General features: G+C 38.9%; 1 protein-coding gene across 14 annotated transcripts in view; it reads left to right on the top strand.

Moving 5' to 3' along the window:
- Positions 1-23,578, top strand: part of RIMS1 (regulating synaptic membrane exocytosis 1) — a 356,720-nt gene that overhangs the window by 70,501 nt on the left and 262,641 nt on the right. For all 14 annotated transcript variants that reach the window (XM_064508655.1, XM_064508656.1, XM_064508658.1 and 11 more), the window contains exon 2: positions 1,344-1,421. In XM_064508655.1, coding sequence (XP_064364725.1) covers positions 1,344-1,421 — 78 coding nt within the window. The remainder of the gene's footprint in view (positions 1-1,343; positions 1,422-23,578) is intronic.

Below are 23,578 nucleotides of genomic sequence, written 5' to 3' on the forward strand. Positions count from 1 at the left end.
CTTTGAGAGGGTCACATGTGCCCAACTGGCAGATCTCAGGCTCACTTTGATCTCCCTTTTGCAGAGAAAGAGTGCTCCCATATCTGTCATGTTTAAGCTCAGTAGTACCTAGAGGACAGATTAGGGACCACAGGCTGTGGTCCCACAGGCTAGGGAACAGACTCTTGACACACAGGCTGTGTCTGTACTTGTAAATTAAACAGAAGTAGGCCACGGGCACCAGAACTCAAACATTTGTATTGCTAAATTGTGCTAATAGGCCTAAGCATGATTTTGGTACAACTAATCCTCTCTTAAAAAAATTCTGTGTGAGATTCAATGGTCAGCATGGGCCAGGATCCATTCCCAGTAATTTTTTAATAAAGCTATGCTATTTTGAAGGGTAGAATGTTCAGCAGGGTGAATGTAACCTCACTGTGATGGATTGCCTCAGGACCAGAGTACTGCGATGCTGTTCAGAGTATATGTTTAGGGCAGGTGTAGACTTAAATTTAAAGGTCTTCATGTCAGATGCACTGATCCAAGCATGTGGTATATTTCTGTAATATACAGATATGTCTGTTGACTTACAGGATACCAAAAAGTCTGAGGAAAGACCATACTGCTAAAACACCACATTTTTAAAAACTGCACAGTCAAATGTCTGCAGACACTCTGTGACTGTGAAGAACCTAGAACAGAGAACTGAAAGCTGCTTGCAAGCTTTCTGCAGAGCTTCCTTCTGTGCTAAGGATGAACAGCAATACTGAGGAGGCCCTTTCTTACGGATTTCCCTACAGCAATTTAATATCTTCCTGCCCCGATCTGGTGTATGGCATCTGCAATGCAATACAGGGACAGCTAACAAATCTCAGATACTTCTGGTAATATTTGTTCCACAGAGATAAAAAGCTGGCAATTCCTAGATATGCTGAAAGGAACAGACTGCACCAGCTTGTAGCTTCTTCAGAGTTACCATCACAAATTAAAGCTTGAATTCTCATTTACATCCTTCATGCACTAGAAAGCTCCCTTTTTCTTTTTAAGCAATTTGATTTTCTTTTACAGTTGTCTTTTATGAAGTTTTGTGAATGCTGCTTATACTGGAACTGGTTCTGCACCTCCTAAATTCTGAAAATAATTCATTTCCTGGAATTTTTTTTTGATCATATGAAACTGGAAAAATATGATTTATCTTGATGATTAGTAACATAGATTAGCCATGCCATATGCTTCTCTAGGACTCGGTTGTCTGATTAAAGGTGCTAAAAGAAAATTAAATAAGAACCATACTAACCTTTTGCTCTAGTCTAAAAGAAATGGTACTGGCTTGTAAGCAATTTGTTTTTCTCTTCTTTTTTCAGCTTGGATACCTGTGGAATTAGTGATCCTTCTAGACATGATTTCAAAACTGCTTCAAGGGAGAAAACTGCTTTCAGTTGGTCAGACGGTTCTGTCTTAAAATGATGGTGATATGTTAAAATGTCTTGTTATTGGGTTTTAAATTACATTGCTTTTTAAGACTTTGAAACATTGTAGGTCATGGTGATGGTCTTCACAATACAATTGTTGCTTTCTAAACGTACAGAATTTGTCCATCTACCTGAAGCAGACATTTATGAAAAGGGGGGAGACAGCACTAGACGCCAGTGCACAGGAAATTCCAGTCCATCAATTATTATAATAGGGGAGGCAAGAATGAGAGAACATTTCATGTAAAGTACTCATGCTGTTGTTAGTATTTCTGTTAGTTTTTAAAGGGTAGGAATTTGCTGATTTAGAAGATCAGTGAAATGATAAGATAAACAGCAGACAAGTAACAAGTTTGAAACAGTCTGTCAGCACCTGTTGGCAGAAAGAGAAAACAAGTTAAAATACAAGATTTTACCTAAAGAAATAGTTAATGTCAGAAGTTTGGGAAGGGTATCTTTCTTAATTGTAGGTGTATTCAAATGAGGTTTTGTGGTATTTGAGCCATGGTGCATAAAGGTATTCTAAATCTTTTAATCTCAACAGCAACCGTATTTTCACTTCACAAGTATGTTCACAGAGAAGGCATTTGAATTCTGAACTAGAAAGCGCTTTGAAAGGTACCTTGGTTGTTCTAGGAGGGGCATCCCTTGTGTGAAAGCATCTCGCTGGTGATTAGATTTATTACAGTGGAAGTATCAGGGTTGCTGGATTAGAAATAGCGTTCAGACACCTTAGTGATCTGCACAAAGTAAGCACCTAAACAGATAAGCAGGTCATGTGTTTCAAACTATCTGGAATCGTAGCTGCATTAGGATATGCTGTGTTGTTCTTCTGTAATTCCCTTTCTGCCTGCTTACATGGCACTTATCATTGTGGCATTTTGTTTAGATTTAAAAATAGAAATAGTGATAGCAATTTGCATTTTTTTTTCTTTTTTTAGGCGAAACAGTTTGCTTAGTTCATAGAGGTGTTTATATATGAGAAGGAACAAGAAAACAATCTGGTATGCTGTGTAGGGCTAGTCTCAAATTTTTCCTTAAATTTTTTTTTGGACAGAATTTTGGATTTTCAGCCAACAGATCTGTTTGTGAACATCATCTCATATTCAGGGATTTTTAGAAAAAAATGTTTGACCAAAGAAGATAGAAAATGCTCACAAGCCTGGCTATGTCAGTCAAACAGAAAAAATAAGTAAGATTGGCCACGATGTCTTAGAGTATGTTTTGATTTTACGTTCGCGAACCCACGGTGCGTGATGAACTCAATTTCCTAGGCAGATACATCTGGCAGCGTTTGCCATGGCTGGGGATGCATGTCCACAGCGCAGCAGCCGCCTCCAGAAGGGGGGTGACCTCGGGAAGGGCCACGCGATACCGGAGCGCTAGCACAGGTGACAGCGAGGGACTCCAGCGTGGTCTGGTTGCTGCGGGGGTGGGGTGTGTGTGTGTGGGTGTGGGTGTATGTACACGCGCGCGTGTTTTCTGGAAGCTTCCACACCACCCTTCCGGGGGCGGGGCTGTGGAGGGGTGGGGCCGCAGGGGTCGGGGCCAGGCTGCTGGCTGTGTGCGCCGGGGAAGCGCTTCCTCAGGTGTGACCTTCCTGCTCTGGTGACCTTCCCCTGCATGGGTCCAGCACAGGGAAGTAGGTTAGATGATGTTCTGTGTGCTTGGTACTACCTGCACCTGATAATGTTTTCTAGCACCATAATACTTTATTATCTGGGAAATCCGGGAGATCTCTATGGGTAGTAAAAGGGGAAGAAATGCTTCAGTAATCCCTCTGCTCCGTAGCTTCTAGAGGGTTTTTTTAGGTTGCCTCTATTAGCACCTCCATGCCATGTCTCAGTGTAATTTGATTTTTTTTTAATTAGCTTTTAACTTGGACCTTACAGTTCCAGAACCATATTTCACTGAGTTTGCCATGCTGTGATAGAAGCCAGGTGAGATGCGTATTAAAAAACAAACAAACAAACAAAAAAAAAACCACAACTTTTTTTTCCAGACTACAAATTCTAAAAATGCCTTGATCATATGATTCTCACCTGTTGTCTTCAGTGGGCAGAGTCAGTGATACTCCGAGTGCTGTAACTGGTCATTTTAATGTATGACATGTAATGAGTTATTTTTAAATTTAACCATTATTCCATTGTTATTTCATGCTAGATGCAGTTAAAGGGAGAATTGCAACATCAATGATATTTTTTTATTATTATATAATGGAAATTTGCTCCCACTCAGAACTGTTTTAACCTCATTTTTGTATGGGAATTTATGCAGCACATAATTTTATCCTTACACTGCTTTATCTAATCAATTAAGAAAAGGAGAAGAGAATTTTGACCCAATTAAATGAGCACGTTGACCATTCTTGGAAGCTATCTAATAAGCTCTTTCACATCAAAACTTAGAGATCTTCATCTGAAGGAGAGTTCTTCTGGTTCTGGTAAAAATGACAGCCTGTTACAGACGTGTGCTAGAAAGAGGTATACAGTTGCTCCTCAAAATACTTTTACAGAAGATCAACAAATCCTCTATGAACGAAAGGGTCAAGATGTGTATAAAAATATATAAGCCACAGCTTTATAAGCCACGGCTATCTCTTTGAAGTGCAGGATAACTACTATTTGATTTGAAGGTTTACATTATTTGGGAGAGACAGCAATTCAAAAGAGCCAAACTGAAATGCTGTGGTAAAGAAAACGCCCAGTGTTTAAGAAAGAATTTGAAAACTCTGTAGATAAGCCTTTTTATTGCATTTAAAACATTGGACAATAGGCTATCAGTGTATGGCCAGTATCACAGAAATAACTTATAACTCATTAGTTAACTGTGTTCTGTGGAAATAAGGAAATTTAAAAATTCTACATCTCAGTGTTGAACGCACGTGCAACTTTAAAGTACAGTTTTCATTTGTCCCCCCCATTATTAGCTTTTAAACCCAAAAACTAATTAGTAATTCCAGTTTATTTATAGATGTGTTAATTGGATTCAGTCACAGAATAAAAGTGATTTATCATCTGTCCTGAGTTTAAAGCATGGGAAGGGCAAATAATAATTTAAACAGTTGTGTCTAATTTTTCCATTGGTTTTGTAGCTTGGTATGCCTTTTATAAGCATCCTGGGAAAACAGTAGGTCGGTGAGAAATTAATTTCCTAAAATTCTGGCTCTTCTTATAGAGGTACTAGGAAGTTAGTATTTTACAGAGGGAAAGTAAAACTGTTGTAGATAAATGTGTACTGCTGTGTGGAGGATGTTAAATGTAATTCCAAAGTGGTAACATAAATATGTTGTTTATAAACATATTTATTAATCTAAACTTCAGAAACATCAGGCAGGAAATATGAAGTCTGTAACAGGCTGTAAGGTTGAATCACATGATAAAACAAAAGTGAAAATGAATCAGTAAAATCAAGCAGTAAAACTAAATATGCCTAGTAAGTGTATAAATATTGTTTTGGAAACAAGAGCTCAATCCTTGCTTTAAATTATAAGTAAACCCAGCTTTCATATAGGAAGGGGAAATGTTCTGTAATGAAGTGATCATTTAATAAATTGGATTAGTTATTAAATTAAATTTTGTGCTTTCAGAGTATTTCCTCTTAGTATGTTCCACATGTCAGTACAAGCTTCAAACTACAGCAGAAGCAAGATAGCAGATCTGGAAAAGAATTAATATGAAGAAGCTGTTTGCTATATAAAGGCTTTGCAAATGCATGTAATTTTACTTCCAGTATGTCTTTTTGATATGTATGCATTTCTATGTTGTTTTTTAGAAATCTCTCAAAATCATTGTACAAGCAAAATGCTTAAGTTGATTTTAGTTTAGTTTGCTTTTCTGAATTGGAGAATTCACCACCAATTCAACAATCAAACATACCATTAAGTATGGTAGGAGAGTAAAACCTGCATCATTCATCCTTTTTTGCAAAGGATGATAGCTAAGTTGTTGAGAAAAGCTAAAATTCAAGAATCAAAATATTAGTTGACTACCTCTCGGGGATGAATGATATGTTATGTGAAAATTATATATTGTTATTGAAAGTAGGAGGTTACTGCTTCCAGTCATACGGAAGTTTGGATTTTGGATTTTTTTTCCTGAAATGTCTCTAATTTTTCCTGCCTCAGTAATCTTGTATTGATTACTGTCTTCCAGCTAAGAGGAGCCAGGTGGGACTCCTGTTAGCCTGTATTATCATGGACTAGTAAAAGAAAGGTGATAGATAAAATACCATCCCTTTCCTTTCTTTAGTATTGTTTCCTAGCATATACTGGAATTCAAAGGGTACATGAGTGTTTACGTCCTTTTCTTCTTTGATTTGTGAACCTGACAGTATCAAGCTCAGGGAAGCAGCCCTTTTGTCACTCTTTTATTCACACGAATGTTTCTCAACTGTCATTTCTACAATTAATTCTGCAGTTGCTTTGACACTCCAAATAGAGTTCTGTCCAGATTGGCAGATATCAAAGAACGGTGTCCATGATGTATGGGACTATGTAACAGTGTCCTCTTTAGGGATAGCGGAGTGAGCAATTACACCATCCTTTCTTTGAGAGAGGTGAGTTACATGCTCATAATCAAACCAGTCCAAGATCTCAACCAATAGATTTTTGAGATACATAGAAAGTGAGGTTCTCTAGACTTCCTTTTAGAAACATTTTCCTTTAGCTAGCTCTGTTGTACTCTGATCTTACAAACCATGTATTTTTATGCTTTTTTTCTCTATGAGATGAAAAGCCCTGCTACATAGAAGAATGCAGAATACTTTCTGTTGGGTTTAAATTTGGTGTAGCCATAAACCAATGCTATTTCCAACTGGATATTGTTAAAAAGTATAATTTCTGAGGTGCTAACTAATTTATGTATTTCATTTTAGACAATAAGTATTTAGAGTCAGTGCTTCAGGAATTTTTGGCTATTGGCTTTTATCATTTCAAGAAAGTTTTCAAAATATAAGTTGTACAAGCAACCTATTAATGTGTTCCTCACTCTTTTCCTTATGTACTTCAGAGAGGTGTACTATAATAGAAGCGTTTCATTGTGTCATACTATATAAATATTGAGAAAATAAAATATTTTAAGTTAAATAATTAAGATTTAATCTGAAAGCAATATCTATTTTAAATCATTGGCATAGCTTTTCACAAGAAGCGGACAGTATTTTTGGCAGCTGAGAACAACAGCCTATCCTAAGCCAATCATTCTGATTGGTATCTTACAAGATCATGCTGCATTCAATGTCAGATTATTCCTTTGGCTACCAATGCTATATAAAGTTTAAACTACTTGTCCTGCTCTTCAGAAATCAGTACAGCTTCGTATGAATGTACTGTACTTGTGATCTGATTTCGTGTTTCCTATTGCTTGCTATAGTCTTCTAGTGAAGCAAGTTTCAGTATCTCAAGAGCGAGAGAGAACTCCCATCCATATGTGGTATCTGTGCAGAAAGCACTCTCTCATTTCGTGATATATAATACCAGGCCTTTGGATAACAATGTTCTTCGTTCTTTTATTGACCAGCCATATCACACTGAATTATTTTTATTTATGTGGACCCTGGCACCCTCATCAATAAAATGGAGATGATTTTACCTCTGTTCTTATAAAGTATGTTGAGGCCTATAGACTAAAAGTAAGAGCTTATTTGCTCTTTAGACATCATCTAGGCCAATCCCCCTGCTCAAGCAGGGTCACCTAGAGCAGGTTGCTCAGGACTCTGTCCAGACAGCTTTTGAATATCTCCAAGGATGGAGACTCCACAAGCTCTCTGGGAAACCTGTCCCAGCACTCAGTCACCCTCAGAGTAAAAAAGCTTTTCCTTAGATTCAGATGAAATTTCCTGTGTTTCAGGTTGTTCCTGTTGCTTCTTGTCCTATCACTGGATACCACTAAGAAAAGTCTGGACCCATCCTTTTTACACTCTCCCTTCAGATACCTGTTGATAAGATCCTTCCTCGGTCTTCTCATCTCCAGGCTGAAGAGTCCCAGCTCTCTCAGCCTGTCCTTATATGAGAGATGCTCCAGTCCATTCATCATGTTAATAGCCCTTCACTGGAAGGGCTACTATGGAAGCTATGGAAGTTACTCCAGTAGCTCCATCTCTCTCTTGTACTGGGGAGCGCAGAACTGGACGCAGCACTCCAGATGTGGCCTCAGCAGGGCTGAGTGGAGGGCAAAGATCACCTCCCTTGACTTGCAGGCAATACTCATTGGCCTTCTTGACCTCAAGAGCATGTTGCTGGCTCATGGTCAAGTTGCTCACCAGGATCCCCAGGTCCTTCTCTGCAGAGCTGCTTTCCAGCAGGTCAGCCTCCAGCCTGTGCTGGTGCCTGGGGTTATTTGTCCCTAGGTGCAGGGCTCTGCACTTCCCTTTATTGAACTTCATGAGGTTCCTCTCTGCCCATCTCTCCAGCGTGTCCAGGTCCCTCTGAATGGCAGCACAGCCTTCTGGTGTCTCAGCCACTCCTCCCAGTTTTGTCTCATCAGCAAACTTGCTGAGGGTGCACTCTGTCCCTTCATCCAGGCCATTGATTAATAAGTTGAACAGGATTGGACCCACTACTGACCCCTGGGGGACACCGCTAGCTACAGGCCTGCAACTGGACTTTGTGCCACTGATCACAACTCTGTGAGCTCTGCCATTCAGCCAGTTTTCAGTCCACCTCACTGCTCGTCTAGCCTGAACTGCTTCAGCTTCCCATTAGATTCCGGTATTTAAATACGCCTTCCTTCCATCCGTCCATCTATGGTTTTCGTGTAGTGCGTGGTCTATCTGAATCTTCGTCTTGTCTTTGAGCACCTTGATAAATCTTGAAAAGAATAACTGAAACTCTTTAGAGTTGCTGAAATTTTTTACAAGATTTCTTGGTCTAATAATATACTTATCCCTTCCATTAAAATATATATTTTAGGTAAATTTAACTGTCTCTAAGCTGTGTGCCACTTGAAAATTACCTCAGAATAATTTGGATTTATTTTGCACTACCATAAGTCAAAGGAATTTATTTTTTTTAAGCCTTCAGTACAGTTTGGGGCAACACAAACTACAAGCTTTGGTAACTTTCTTTTTTTGCTGTAGGTCATTCTGAACCCACAGACTGATGCTGGTGGCAGAAGATTATATAGTTAGAGAAGGGCTTTTTGTTGTTGTTGAAGCTAAAAACGTGAAAAAGATGCTGAATGCAAAAGCTACTTTTAATGCACCACCATGGGAAAATAGAAAAGCAGTAAAAGAGAGCTTTTTCCTGGACCACTTTCCTGCCCTCTGATCTGTGTGATGTAAGGACTTGCAGAAGGAGGCCTTCCAGAATGCTGCGGGCTCTGCTACACTGCACAGGGTTTTACTCCCTTCCTAGTAACTGTATGGTGTGTGGTGCATGGTTTTTTTGAGGACAGCGTGCTGTCACAGCTACCAAAGAATGAAGCCTGTCAGTTAAGTACAGGCAGCCAGACTAAAGGCCTGCTGAGTTCATGCCTTATGAAGTTCAACCCAGGGAGGTTCCAAATCCTGCCCCTGGAGAGGAATAACCCCAGGCACCAGTACAGGCTGGAGGCCAGCCTGCTGGAGAGCAGCTTGGCAGAAGAGGCCCGGGGGTGTACAACAAGTCGGGCATGAGCCAGCAAGGAGCCCTTGCAGCAAAGAAGGCCAACTCTGTCCTGGGCTCTGTTAGAGCACTGCCAGCAGGTTGGGAGGGAGGGGTGATCCTTTGGCTCTACTCAACATTCGTGAGGCCGCACCTGGAGTGCTGTGTCCAGCGCTGGGCTCCCCAAGAAGGGCCGCAAAGATGCTCAAGGGATTGGCATGTCTAACGTATGAGTCTGAGAGCTGTGATTGTTCAGCCTGGAGAAAAGCAGGCTCAGAAGGGATCTTACCTATGTATTTTTTAAATATCTGAAGGGTGGGCGTAAAGAAGATGGAGCCAGACTCTTCTCAGTGGTGCCCAGCGATGGGACAAGAGACAATGGACACAAATTGAAATAGAAGAAATTTCATTCAAACATGAGAAAACATTTTTACTGTGCAGGTGCTTGAACCCTAGAACAGGGAACACCGGAACAGGCTGCCCAGAGTGGTTGCGTAGTCTCTATCTGTGGAGATATTCAGTAGCTGACTGTAGAAAGTCCTGAGCAGTCTGCTGTTACTGACCCTGCTCTGATTAGGGGGGGGATTGAACTAGGGACCTCCAGAGGTCCCTTCCAACCTCAGTGATTCTGTGAAATAAAATTTAGCAGAAAACAAAACCCAAATAGCATGTCTCTATGCAGTGCATTTCATAGGTGTCTCTGTCCTCTTAAATGACTAAACCCTTATTAAGTTGTCATAATTTTCTGGATTTTTATTTTGATTCAATTTGAGTTATTTATATCATCAGTATATTAATATTTAAGATATTACAGGTTTCTGACCTGCTCATAATATTAAGACTTCAGTATAATGGATGCTTTGTTGCCTGGGAACTTCCAGTAGCATCTCTTACAACCATGTTACTTAAATATTATACTTTGAATTCACAGAATGCATAATCTTTTTACTCAAACAGCTTCACTCTGTCAGAGGTTTGTAAACTACTTTTTTGATCGGATGTCACAGTCAACAGTGGCAGAAATGACAGATACCACTGTTAGCAGCGGTGTTGAAAGCAAGTAATACTGTTGGCATGAGCATGTTTGTCTCCATGTTGGGCTGCTTGCCAGTCTTGGTACTTGTACTCAGAGCAGCTACCTTAATGGCCTTTTCTTAGGGTCTGCATTATGGTAAGTCCTTTTGCTGTAATACTAGGCCTCCTACCAGACTGTCTGACTGGCAGAATTAAGAACATAGTGTAAAGATAAATTTGGGCTTCAAATGTCAATATCTTCTTAAGATATATGCTTTAATAATGCAAAACACTTTTATGTTCATTGTACTGTTACAGTATTTTCTAGACAAATCAAATATGCTTTAGGAGAGTCTTACTGTATTTAGACACTTTCATCTTTTTGAAGTTATTGCAAATAAAGCACTTGTCACTTTTGAAACCACGTAAACGGATAGATATCTGTTTCTGCTTACATTATAATGTGACAGGGAATGCATGGAAAACTCAGAATCTGAGAACTCTTAACTCTGCAGGTAGTTCAGGATGAGATTTTTCCTTTCTAGCTTTCCTTGTCTTCTGAGCTTCTTCACTAGTCAGTGAAATCAAAAGGTGTTTCCAGAGAGCATATATACTAACACAAGTGTCTGTAATAAATTGGATGATCATCCACTATATTTTCTTTCTCTCCCCATTGACTGTAGAGAGACTGTAGGCAACTAGTGTAAACTACATGCCTCATTTTTAGAAAACAAAATTATATTGGAAGAACTTAATCCCCATTTCCTGCTAAACTGTAGGGCTGTAAGAGATTTACTACTCCCACATGTTAGCACTGATAGCTCAAGTGTCTATGTAGCTCCTTCATTTGATTCTTTCTCTCTCTTCTCAAGAGATTTTGAAAAGCTCATTTAGAGGTGCGTTTCATGACTCATTTGAACAGAGACTTGGAATGTCGCTTCCCTACTTGAAGCTAAGCAAACCAGGAGATATCAGAAACCTCCCAGGAGCTAGAATTATGTTCTATTAGGGCATGCTCTCAAAATCTCAAAGAAGGTATCTTTTTAACTAGGGAAAACTCTACTAGGTAGGTTATTAAGCCCCTTGAAAAGGAAGACCTGGTCTTATGTACCCTGGAGGTGGATCCTTTCCTACAGACTTGCTTTCCAGTCCTGCAGTTTCCAGAGTTTTCCCAAGTCACACAAACTCAATGCGATTTCCTCTGGTGTCTAGAGCAGTGTTTTTACTTGCAGTCACACAGTGGCTTAGCCTTTCAGTCTTCCTGGCAGCTTTTTTACTTCAGGTTTCTTCCATGCCCTCCCTTTCTACCAGTCAATGCCAAGAGCTGCACGTGCTGAGGAGCTCTGAGGAGAGGAGCAGTCTCTCCTCCTGTCCAGAGAAGTAGTCAGGGCAATGGGATGGCCTTCATTCCTGCTATTGAGTCACATCCTTTCTGCATTAAACATGTATAAGGTATGTACACAATAAACTGAAAACAAACTAAATATTTCTACCATCTGCTTTGAGCCATCAAACAGACGTAGGATAAAATAGGAATCCATAATGGCTTTAAAAATATAGTGCAATCTGGAGAGAAAATAAGTGAATGTTTATGTAACACAGCTCATCGTGAAAAACTGTAAGAAGTAAATTTTTGGCATGTTAATGATTTTTAAAACTTCTTAAATATAATTGGTCAAATTTATTCAGATACCATTTTGAAGAGTTACTGTTACCACAGAGCTAGATAAGAATCTGTAGGTGCCTTTTTCCCTCAATATATGGACAAATATAGCTTACGTAATTTGCAGTGTACAGTTATTGCTGCCCTCTTCTCTATCATAAATTAGTGGTTTTAATTAATCTTTTTTTGTTTGTGGTTGAATTGCTTCTCTTTTGGCTGACTTCACCTCCTGTAGGAGCCGTTCTACCCAGTGGTGCAGAAAACCATGTCTATGAAAAAGAGCTTGATGAATCACAAACATGCATAATTTATACAAAGGATTGTTCTTGTATTATGCAGTGTATGCAGATGAAATGGCCGTGGGACAAGTATTTTCATAATAGGACTTAGTGTGAAGTCAATTCTGAGGTGAGGATCAATCATTTGATATACAATGTGGGGGGGATCTACCCCCCACATTGGATTGGATGGAAACTCATGGAAGGATGAGTTTTCAACCAAGTGTCCACTTATGATAATTTGTTTATCTTCTGGAAGGTTTCAAAGAGACTAAGTATATTTATCGAGGGTTTAGTAACTGAAGTGCTGACTCGTCACCAAACTCTCTTATATTTCTTTTTTTGACACTACAGTGATATTTATTTATTTATTTTTGGTGTGGAAAAGCATATAACAGATCTTTGAAGTATTTTGAATTGGTCCTGAACAAAACACAAACTTCAGCACAGAATAACTACTGGAAGGTTTCCTGAGTTAAGCTTTTCAGGTGATCAGTCTGGATTCAGACAGAATGACAAAAAACATGTTATTTGGGAGTGAAAGCTGTTCTTCTGAATACATGAGTTCTCTGCAGACCTTGCCTTTAAAATGTTACATTTTTCTGGTATTCAGGCCATAGTTTCACAGTAGGCAAGAACAGGATGAAGAGAATCCTTGATCTTAAAGGCATTGCATTAATGAAAATTAATATGGAAATTGGTTCCTTTGTATTGTAGTGTAATTTCAAAATCAGTAGCTTATGGAACATACCAAATCGTGGCCATCTAGTTGAATAGGTTTAATTGTGCTGCACTTAGAAGGATGTAATACCCTTTGAGGATTTCTTTCTTATTGATAACATTTGTATTTAGAAATATATATATATGCAAAAAGATTAAAGTAATATCCCAAACTGCTAACCTAAAATTACGAATATAATTGCAGAAAAAATGATTCATACAATACATCAGATGGGCTATTTATTTTATTATGATAATGAAGTCCATCTTTTCAATGAGTTAAAAACCATTTTGAGAAAAACAGGTGGTTCTAAAGTTGGACTGAGTCAAGAGGCATCATACTTATAAATGAGGGAAGTGGTGATTAGTAACACAATGTTGGTAAAAGTTGTTGTCCCAGATTTGCTCTATGCAGTTCAAATCATTTACTAGATCTTCAGACAATGCTACACGTCTGTTACAAAGCATGAACTGTTTTTTGCTTGTCTGTAAACTGTCTAGTAATAAAGAATTAAGAATTTTATTGACAGCAAAGGGAATTAAAAAAGACCCAGAACTATGTCTCTTCTCTGTCTAGACTATGTCTTCTTCAAGGAGAGGCTTTTTTAATCTAGCCAAATGGAAAAAATTTCCTTCTTGTGCTGGACTGAAGTGGTTTGTCTCTCATGTTAGTTCATTAAAATACTGACTGCTGTTACAGACATGCCAAAGGTGGTCTTCAGTTCTGCCAACTTCAGCAGTCCAGTGGAAGGATGAACACCAAGTTAATGCGCTTAGGGACATGTGGCAGGAACGTAGTATTTTTAACCATGTGAAACCCTCCTTTTGTTTTCTGTTGTATGTCAGAGTACTTCCAGCTGCTGCACAGAGCAGAGTTCAGTCTTCTGAGCTGTTTTATAAAGAAAATGTCAGCCCATTATGCAGTTGCATTGCAAAGTGGCAGTATGGAAAACTGAGTGTCACTGTTAATAAGTGTTGCCTGTCAGCCTCAACAGTCCTGTACTGTCAATTTTCTAGTAAACAGACACTCAATGTGAAGGATAGATTATTTTTGTATAACTTCTTCAGCAAAACTACTGATCAGTCAACCTAAAGGTATTTTTTCATAAGTTCCTCCCAGGTAGTTACTGCTGTGTGTATTCAGTGCTCTCCGTAAGCGCACCAGAATTAATTTTATACTGTGATGCACATTTATCTGTGTGTGTAGTTACTGTATGTGACTTCAGTGTATATGTATGCTTCCTGAATTTTTCAGAGTTAGAGGTGGATGGTAGCTTCTTATTTTCCCACTGGGTGTTTCTGTTTCTCCTTAACCAATGGGTTCGAAGATCCTATCAGTAGATAGGACTAGTAGAAATAAATGACTTTAAAGCAAAATAAAAAGCTCCAAATAAACGTATTGCTCAGAAATGTATAAATGACACATATTACTGAAGCTATACCTTCAAGAGATATGGGAAAAACAGACAATGAAAAGGAAGTGTTGGAGATTTTATCTCCATAAGCATTTAAAATTTCCCATTTTGTAAAATGGAGGCATTGAAGCTGACTCTTTCTCACCAGGCACTCTTGAAGCTCTTTACCTATTCTCATTTTAATTTTCTCTGTTCTGGGGTTCCTTACAATTGCCTTTGTAGTGCACCTTTCTCTGGACCTAACCATTAACATTTCTTTGCTAGACAATTTCTTCTCTTCTTGTGAAACCAGACTTGTATAGCTTTCAGGTAGTGACTGGAGTTTCTTGATTTTTATTTCTTTTTTGTCCCCCCTTTTTTTAACCTGCTGCTTGGTTTCAAAGCATTCTGTCACTGCTAAACAAAATTACTTGATAAACTGGAAGGTCCAGTTGTGACTCTCACCTACCCTTCCTTGCTAAATAGTGCTTGCCTTCTTGGTCTTGACTCTACTCCCATTCTTTGATGGGAGGCCCATCAGGTGTGAAGGAGGGTATCTTTGGGGTGGTGGAGGGACTGCAAGTGCAGCTCTAATGACTGGGGAGCAGATACATGGACAGGGAAGAAAGGGAGAAAGGTGGAGAAGGTAATGGTCCACAGTGAACAGGGACATAGTGACTTGAAAGGCAAATGGACTTGCAAGAAAGGGAATTGAAATTAATGGAATACAGGGGAGGGAGACCGATATGTTAGGCTAGTCAGTAGGCCTACGGGAGATGTGTAGGGTAGAACAGTGGGGTGTTCCTGTTTGCATAACACTGGTGTATGTAATTTTATGCAAGTTTTCTCTCAGACTTTGCAGTGCTTTCCTACAAGTAGGTGGGATCTTAAGAAAATCATAATTAAAAAAAAAAGATGTGGGGAGAAAAGTGGAAAATTGAAGAGAAAGTAGAAAAGAGCGGTAGAAAAAGTGATAGGCAGGATAGGGCAAAAAAGAAAATAAGCCATCAAAGGGATAACTAATGGAGGAAAAAGATGGCAGCAGTTGTATAAAACATGGGAAAAAAAATGGAAACCTGCATCTGCCATCACTGTCTTTGAGGGAGTAATGTTGGAAACTTCTCAACTATTGTGACAGTCCTGATTGCTCTTCCTCACTGGAGACAGTTTCAGAACAAAAATTGCCAATCCAAACACTTTAGGAAATCTCACAGAAGGATGTTTTGTTTTAAAAAAAGAAAGAAAAAAAAAACAGTGACAAAGTTTCTTGACTTATCTCAGTTGACAAAGCTTAGTCAGCTTTCAACGTGTGATCTGGGTGTATTTAGTACTGCAAATGACCTGCAATGACTGCACAGTCATTCACAACAAGTTCTTTTTTATTCATTTATTTGCATTACAGTGTTCCCTTTCACTTGGGTGTTGGAACATGCTGATTTCCTTGGGGCAAGACTGCCCTAATGAGGTGAGAAAGTTGGCCTTTTATAGTAAAAAAAGAAAAACAAGCTTCAGTCTGTTCAGTCTGTAAGCCCTTCTTCTGTAACAGTTTTCTGTTTGTAATAATCTCTATAGAAAGAAGAATTTCTTTGCTGATGTTTAACCTTGTAATACATAAAGTTATCTGAATAAATACTAATATTGGTTGCTTTTCTCAAGTAAGCTATATTTAACTTAAGTGCATTTTCTCTTTAAAAACACTTTTACGTGCATATGCTGATGAATGTGAAGAACTGTGTACTGATGTTCACTTCAAATGAGATTTTTCCTTTTGTTTTTCCTGCTGTTAGATGTGACAGATTGCCAGACTCTGTTACCATGATCTTACTGATATCATGAATATTTTTCTAGTTACCACAGGGTTTTGTTAGTGAGCTGCTGTAAAACTTTGTTAATAGGAAAATATTTAAATGCTTGAAGAAATTTTAGTCTCTTAAAATAACTATATAAGTCTAGTGTGATCTGGTGCCACTGTTGACATTCAGTTGTATTTTCTCATTACTTTTCCGTTGATGCAGTGTGACCTAAAGTAGGGTGCTAAATTCTCCTGTGCACAGTTTAGCCAAATGAAAAATGAATGGAACACTTGTGTTGTGAGTCTTTAATATTGCTGAAAAATATTTTGATGTCTACAGAGAGAAGATGCGCTGGAATTGCAGAACATTAATGCTGCAATATTTATTTGTGCTAGTATCACTTATTTTGGAAGCACTGCAGGTCTTACAGAACTAATTTTCAAGGGAAAAATACATAAATTAGTTTACCATGTCTTGCCACTGTTTTTCTGTCATTTTTTCTTCTCTTCCCATCCTGCTTTTTAAATTAGACTTCTAAAAAGTCTTTTAAAAAGTAGCCACTGTGGCATGTGTTGATTATATCTGCTATTCATCTTGCCCACTGAGCCTTAAGTTAGATGACTGAAATCAGGATAGCAGTTGCAAGCAGTTGAATTGATGACTTGGAGGGAAAGCTAGCAGGTGAATTCTTTGTACTATGTTGTTCCTTGGTTACTAAGAAAACAGTGCATTGCATTTCTGCAGTTAGTTGATCTAGTTAATAAAAACATGATCCCCATTGCTAGCCCATCAACAAGTTAGAAATGTAGAGCTGCAAGTGGACAGGGAGTGGGAAGTGGGGCTGTGATACTACGCTCCCCAGTAATTCGATTTAGAAGCTAGCAATCCAGGGAGAGCAGAAGGTGAATTGTGTAGAGAGAAAGCTTTTATCTGTGTAAAGGGCAGAGGCCTCCAGCTTTTCCTGGAGTTTCCAACTTAACAGGATCAGGAAGCTAGAGCAGAAGTAAAAGAAAAGCTCCTTGCAGAAGTGAAATCCTGTGCAGGAAAGGAATGGCCTCCCAGTCGAGAACCTTAGGGAACAGCCTCTTGTGGAGAGAAATTTTGTAGAGTTTTGGACTCAATATGAACCAGGAACTGCTGGTGGTAACAGTGGACGTTCTCACTGAGCTGTGATCTCAGTGCGACTGGAGCACCTTCAATGTCTGCTGAGAAGGCAGTCTTGCTTCTTGCAGTAGCTGCTGTGTACTGAATGGTACTGGCACCACTAAAAGATGTAGGTTTAGTTGTGCTTGGAATAATGTCTCAGCCTGTTGTCCTACTTCGAGGAGTGTCTGATCCACTTTAACTTATATGCAGCACAGAGGGCTGAATTAGGTGGTAGAACTTTTGTAGGAGAGAGTGTTGGTAGATTGACTATATCAGCATATAGTCAATTGACTGAATATTCAGTCAATAATTTAAGAAAATAATCAATAGTATAGTTTTCACAAAATCACAGAATGGTCGAGGTTGGAAGGGACATCTGGAGATCATCTAGTCCAATCCCCCTGCTCAAACAGGATCACCTAGAGCACATTGCCCAGGACCCAGTCCAGACGGCTTTTAAATATGTCCAAGGATGGAGGCTCCACAAGCTCTCTGGGCAACCTGTTCCAGTGCTCTGCTACCCTCACAATAAGTTTTTCCTTATGTTCACAGACCTTCATGTGTCTCAGTTTGTGCCCGTTGCTTCTCTTCCTGTCGCTGGACACCACTGAAAAGAGTCTGGCCCCATCTTCCTTACACCCTCCCTTTTCAAAAATAAAATCTAAATAAGCTATTGTTATCCAGTCAGCTTTTTGATCTGGCATCCCGTGTGAATAACACCGCATAGAATTCATGATGTGAATGTTTGCTTGTTTAAACGCACCAGATATATGCTGTGAATTAAAAAATCTTAAAGTAATTTTGTCATGGTGAGATGTCCATATGAATGAAATCTTTTTTCTTTTCAGACAAGAGTACTTATTTGTATTTTATAAATAATAAAAGATTTTGTTTGCCAGAAATAGTCTTTATGTAAGTAGCATAGATATTCTGTGTATAGAATTAGATACTTCTCCTTAAGTTTCACTGTTATTAGTAAATGTGACTTCATGTTTTTCCACTATAGCTTATTCTGTGCTATAACATAAAACTCTAGACATTTCTGTTCATGTATTTTTGTTTTATACATACTTTTGTGTTGCAGATCCATTTCTGTTTGCACACGCAATTAAGTTAACAAGCAATGGATGTGTGTAATTGGAATAGTGCTGTGATGAAGTGCTCTTAAAATAAGTATGCACAAGTATAAATGTCTGGAGATATAAAATATTCAGAGAGTTGAATTAATGACAGGGAAAGATGTTTTGATGTTTTGAAAGTTACTTAAAAAAATTAATTATGAATTAATATAAAGCTGTTTGATTAGTTGGCAGCAGTAGGTGTTGTCTGTGTGACTGTAAGGGAAAGAATCAGTGTAAGGCAATCAAATTAGTGAATTGACAGTGCACATAGTGGCAGTACAGTTCGGCAAGGTTAGACAGAGCCCAGAGCTCCACACTGGAGCCCACATCTACTCTGGAAGGATATTCAGTCAGCTCATACACGCGGCGTAATGAGGGCATCTCCTGATGTGCTACAGTCTGTGAGATCCTCATGGGAATGAAGTGGAGGCAGCTGTGACGTGGCCTGTGCTGGGATTTCTCAGAACTGACTGTAGTGAGGTGTTTTCCTGTTAGCCTAAAGCTAGCTAAGCTGTAGCTAACTTCTTTTACAATGACTTTTGCAATGTTCTCTGTGTATAAAGATAGAATTGTGCTTTGTGATTTAAAACGAGCTTCTATTAGGCAGTAATAGTAGCTGATTTTTTAAAAATAGATTTTGAAGGAAGTAAAAATTGTTAACTATAAAAACTGATCTGTAATGTAAAAGGCTCTGAGATTCAGCTTGAAATGATTTTTAGGGACTCTTTCTGCAACTTCATATGAAACCCTGTCTCTGCTAAAGTACCTTATACAGTGTTAGCTGAAAGTAAGTTTCCATATGTTTCTCTGTATGCATGTGTATATATAGCTGGTTAATGGGCTGTATAAATGATGATTGTGCTTCTTGACTAAATGATCCATCTCGCTGATATTGCTATGGAACATATCCATTTTCATTAGAGCTTAGTTCTAGAGCCTGTATGATGATTTTGGTGAAATCTCAGCTCTTTCTCTTCTTTTTCCCCCTTGTAGCAGAACTAAAATCACACTTATGGTTTCAGCCAAAAACCATGAAGTCAGTGTTATGGTACATTTCCATCACATGAATCTGGAAATGGTTGCCCTTTTCTTTGGTTTCTGTATTTAAGACTAATCACAGAGAACAGTCTAAATGTAGTATTATAGATCACAGAACTGTGCGCTGGAGGTATCACTTCAAGCTCCTTTCAAATTCTCATCTTTCTAGGATGTATATATTAAATTAAAGTGAGAATTTTCTGAATAAGCTTTTACAAATATCAAGTGATTTTTTCTTCAGTTTTAGTTCCCTCCACAAGAGCTGCCATTTTATTGATGCTGGTTAGCAGAAGACCCAGTTTACAGTACAGAGCTGAAAAGCTTGGATTTTTTGTTAAAAACATTGGAAATCAGAAAGCTTCCAAGCTGTGAAACATCCTGCTAAGTTTTATTCTAATTAAATATTTAAAGGTTTCTGCATTAACCAAAATAGGTATAGAGTTTGCATCTTAGAACTTCAGGATTTCTGCTTTTCAATACAGCTGCACACATGAAAATGTAGAGACTGCACAATGTTAGCAGGATGGCTTTGATCAAAAACCATTTGAAATCAGTGTTTTTTGGCACCCGCTTTTATATGACATGATAGTATCAATGAATAATCTGAAGAATATTTTCAGGGCATATCTAACATCTACTCCTTTTATTTGAATAGCCTCCACTTAGCCTAATGAAACAACACAGGCTTTAAGACTTATCTTTGTTATCTCTAACAGGCATCATGGTATTTCTGTGTTGGCTTGCTTTTCACTACTGCTGTCACATGGAAAATGCAGGCACTGCTCAGGTGTTTCTCCAGCCTTTTTCACCATGGGGTTGAAGAAAGATTTAAACTGTATATTGATTTTTAGGCAGATCTAATACATTGAAATGTAGTGAATATATATTGTGCCGGTGACCTTAGGTTAGCCCCTTTTGAGTAACACTGATAAATGGTTATTATCCTTTGGGACTGTGGTCTTCTCATCAAGAGATAAATAAAATTCAGGGCAGAACTACCCTCTTTGACATGTTAGTAGAAAATGAGGAAAACAGCATTTGCTGTAAAGACTGGATGACATTGGATAGTGGTAAGCCTTCTCTAAGAGTCAGGAAATATGCAGGGTCAGAGATCAAGGTTTTTCAGCAATATTGGTCACTTCTCTCTTGGTTCAGCTCAATGTCTTTGCCTTCTCATTTTGCTATTTTTAATCAGATTGGATGTTTTCAGGAGTCCCAAGTTAAAACCTACTGGCTTGTGGGTTGATCCATACTGATCTGGGATTTTTTTTTAAGTTGAACATCTGCATCTGCAAGATGTCCAGGGGTACTCAGTTTGGCTGATTTGTTCCTCTTACCAGGAGAACTTAGGGGAAGACAGTTTTTCTTGAAACTCTTGCATGCTTTAGTGGAAGTGTCACTCTCAAAATGCCACTTTGGTGTGTCTCAGGAACTGACTGCAAGTCAACCCAGTGCTGGTTCATCAGGAGCTGTTGAAGTCACGCAGCGCCCAGCTCTGTGCAGTGCAGTGCTGGTGCCTGACATTCACATGAGAGAGGCAGTGGGAGAACTGCCGCCCCCCACCTGTTTTTCCAGAACATCTCTGTCTAGAACATAGCCGCAAGGTTTCTCCCTCTTCCTTGTCATTTCTTTCTCCTGACAAGTTTCAGGAAGTGGGATCAAAAAAAAAAAAAAAATCAAGAATCGATTCCACTTAGTTGTGGGGGCAGTTACAAATCTGAGATTTAAGTTAAATAAAAATACTGTTATTATCAGATAATTTGTGTAATTATCCAATTGACTGAAATTGTAAAAATCTAGTATGATTTAATTTCTTTGCTAAGTATTTTGAAAATAGTGGATTATTAAGGAAAAAGAAAGACACCTAATATAATAATTGCACTGATGTTACCTGAGCTTTCTTTTGTTTCGTTTCTGTAAAAATATGAATATCTGCTGGAAGGAAGAATAACTGGAAAACACGATACAAGAATGTTGTATGTTTCTTTGAAATTCATTTTCAAAATTTAGTTCACCAATCTGATGTAACAGGCAGATACAGTTAAAAATGAGGTGTTTGGGAATGCTGGGAATTGTAGAGGTATCTTCAGGAAGTGGATGGCAGTTCCTATATCATAGAAGAGAGAAAGATGTGTGTATTTTTATGCCTTGATCATTTGGTAGCTCTTTATGCAGAAATGATCCCACAAACACTGTATGTTACTTGCTCTAATAAGACAGTTGGATTGAGCTTTAGGATTTTGAGGGGCACTCTCATGATTATTTTCTGAGCTTTCTGATAATTTTTGATTTCTTAACATTATAGAGTCTATAATGCTTTCAGTCAGCCTAGTAAAAATATTTCTCAGTTTCGGAGAGAGAAAACTCTCATTTCCTCATTGCTATATTCTTCCTCACAGGATATAACCTTTCAGCAAAGGAAGTACTAATAAGCCATGAGACTTGTGCTGCCAGTGTAATATAATTCCCTTTTGTAGTGAAGGCAGAACAGAAACAGAAGAGTGCAGCCAGTTCCCCACAGAATAGAGAGAATGCCTATATCCTAGCTTCAGTAAAATGGAAAATTTTATAGTAGAGAATGGAATTATCTGACAAAAATATTACATCTTACGGAAATTCCGTTATGTAAAAGTACCTAGGAATCTGATCATGGTGGAGAGACCAAGCATGGAGCATTTCTCTGTATATGCAAGAGGTGTTCATTGCAAGGAGCTAAGTAAGCCAAAGTAGTTATAGGTGTAGGGCATTCTGCACACACAAACATGAATTAACAAAGTCTGAAGCCTTGTAAGATGACTTTCTGCTGTATAGTAATACAAAACATCTTTAAAGCCAGCTTTACCAACTTCACCAGGATAGCTTTGGCACTGAGAAATACTTGTTTGATAACAACTTACAAAACTGAGAGGGATGTCTTTTAGATGAGGGGAAGAATCCTTTTCCTTGCTCAGGTTCAGTTGGGCTTTTCAAATGCTTTTGGCAGATCAAATATTAATGTATATGTTAGTTTTATCAGTAGCATTTTAAAGACTCTAGTGATATCTGAAGATGACATCTGCTGGGTCCCAGGTCTGATACAATCTGTGCAACATACGGGCTTAATCTGAAATTATTTTAGAAGTAGAGCATATTTTAGAAAACATATAATAGAATTTTTGCAGTCATTCCTACAAATTTTGGCAAAGTTGTTTGCATGAAAAATCTGCATCTTAAAATGAGGTCTGTGTGATTAAGGGGATATGACTAGAGAAAAAAGAGTAAATTTTAATTACCCCTTGCTGCTCACCATGTGTAAACCACTGATACTGCCAAGGGAGATCTTGAGCATACGAAGAGTGGCTACATGGCTCAGGGAGGGAAAGGCTCAGGGAGGAAAAGGCTTTGGGAGGAATGGATATATCCTACAGATTAATTCCTGCCTGCATGGCTGGTGTCATGGACAAGTCATTGGCTTTTGTAACCACAAGACCCTCTGTGAAGAGGGAGGACTCTGACGGAGAGATGAGATCCATCTGACAAAGTAGGGCAAGAGCAGCTTTGCCAACAGGCTTCGCTAATGTCATGAAGAGGGCCTTAGACTGGGTTTATTAGGTGGTGAAGACTGATACCTTAAGAGAATTGGAGGCATGGAGGGGTAGAGAGGAAGTGAACAGTGAGCAGTAAAATGAGGAGGCTTTCACATTTACTGTGAGTGGCACAACTAGGGGCCATCTCAGGTGCCTACACACATATACCCACAGCATGGGTGTGTAATAGGAACAGGTAATAGGAACAGTTAGGAGAGACTGCACAATCACAGAGCTTTCACTTCACTGAAATCAGAGAGATGTGCTGGGGTAGTTCATGTGACTGGACTGCTGTGATAGATGAATGCAGGATGGATCCACTTAAAAAAGGCAGGGAGGGCAAGGTGAAGGGTTTGTACCTTATGCCAAGGAGCAGGTCAAATGCATGGAGCTTTGATCTGGAGTGAGGGACGAGGCAGCTGAGAGCTTATGGTAAGGATCAGAAGGAAGATGAACAAGATGAGTGTCACGATGAGCATCTGCCACAGGCCACCCCATCAGGAAGAGGAAGCGAATGAGTCTTCTTTAGACAACTAGAAGAAGCTTCATAATCATAGCCTCTCAGTCTCATAGGGGACTTTACCCTGACATTTGCAGGAAGAGCAACATGATGGGCTGCAAACAATCCTGGAACTTTCTGGAGTACTCTGAGGATAGTTTTTTGATGTTGCACAAGCAGACTATGGAAGGTGCTCTTTTAGGTCTGATATTAGTAAATAAGGAAGAACTGACCAGGGATGTGAAGTTCAGTGGTCTTTACTAGAGCAGCCATGGGATGGTGGAGTTTAAGAACCTGAGGGAGCTGAGGAAAG

This window comes from Dromaius novaehollandiae, chromosome 3 (genome assembly GCF_036370855.1).
Source record: "Dromaius novaehollandiae isolate bDroNov1 chromosome 3, bDroNov1.hap1, whole genome shotgun sequence".
NCBI classification, from domain to species: domain Eukaryota; kingdom Metazoa; phylum Chordata; class Aves; order Casuariiformes; family Dromaiidae; genus Dromaius; species Dromaius novaehollandiae.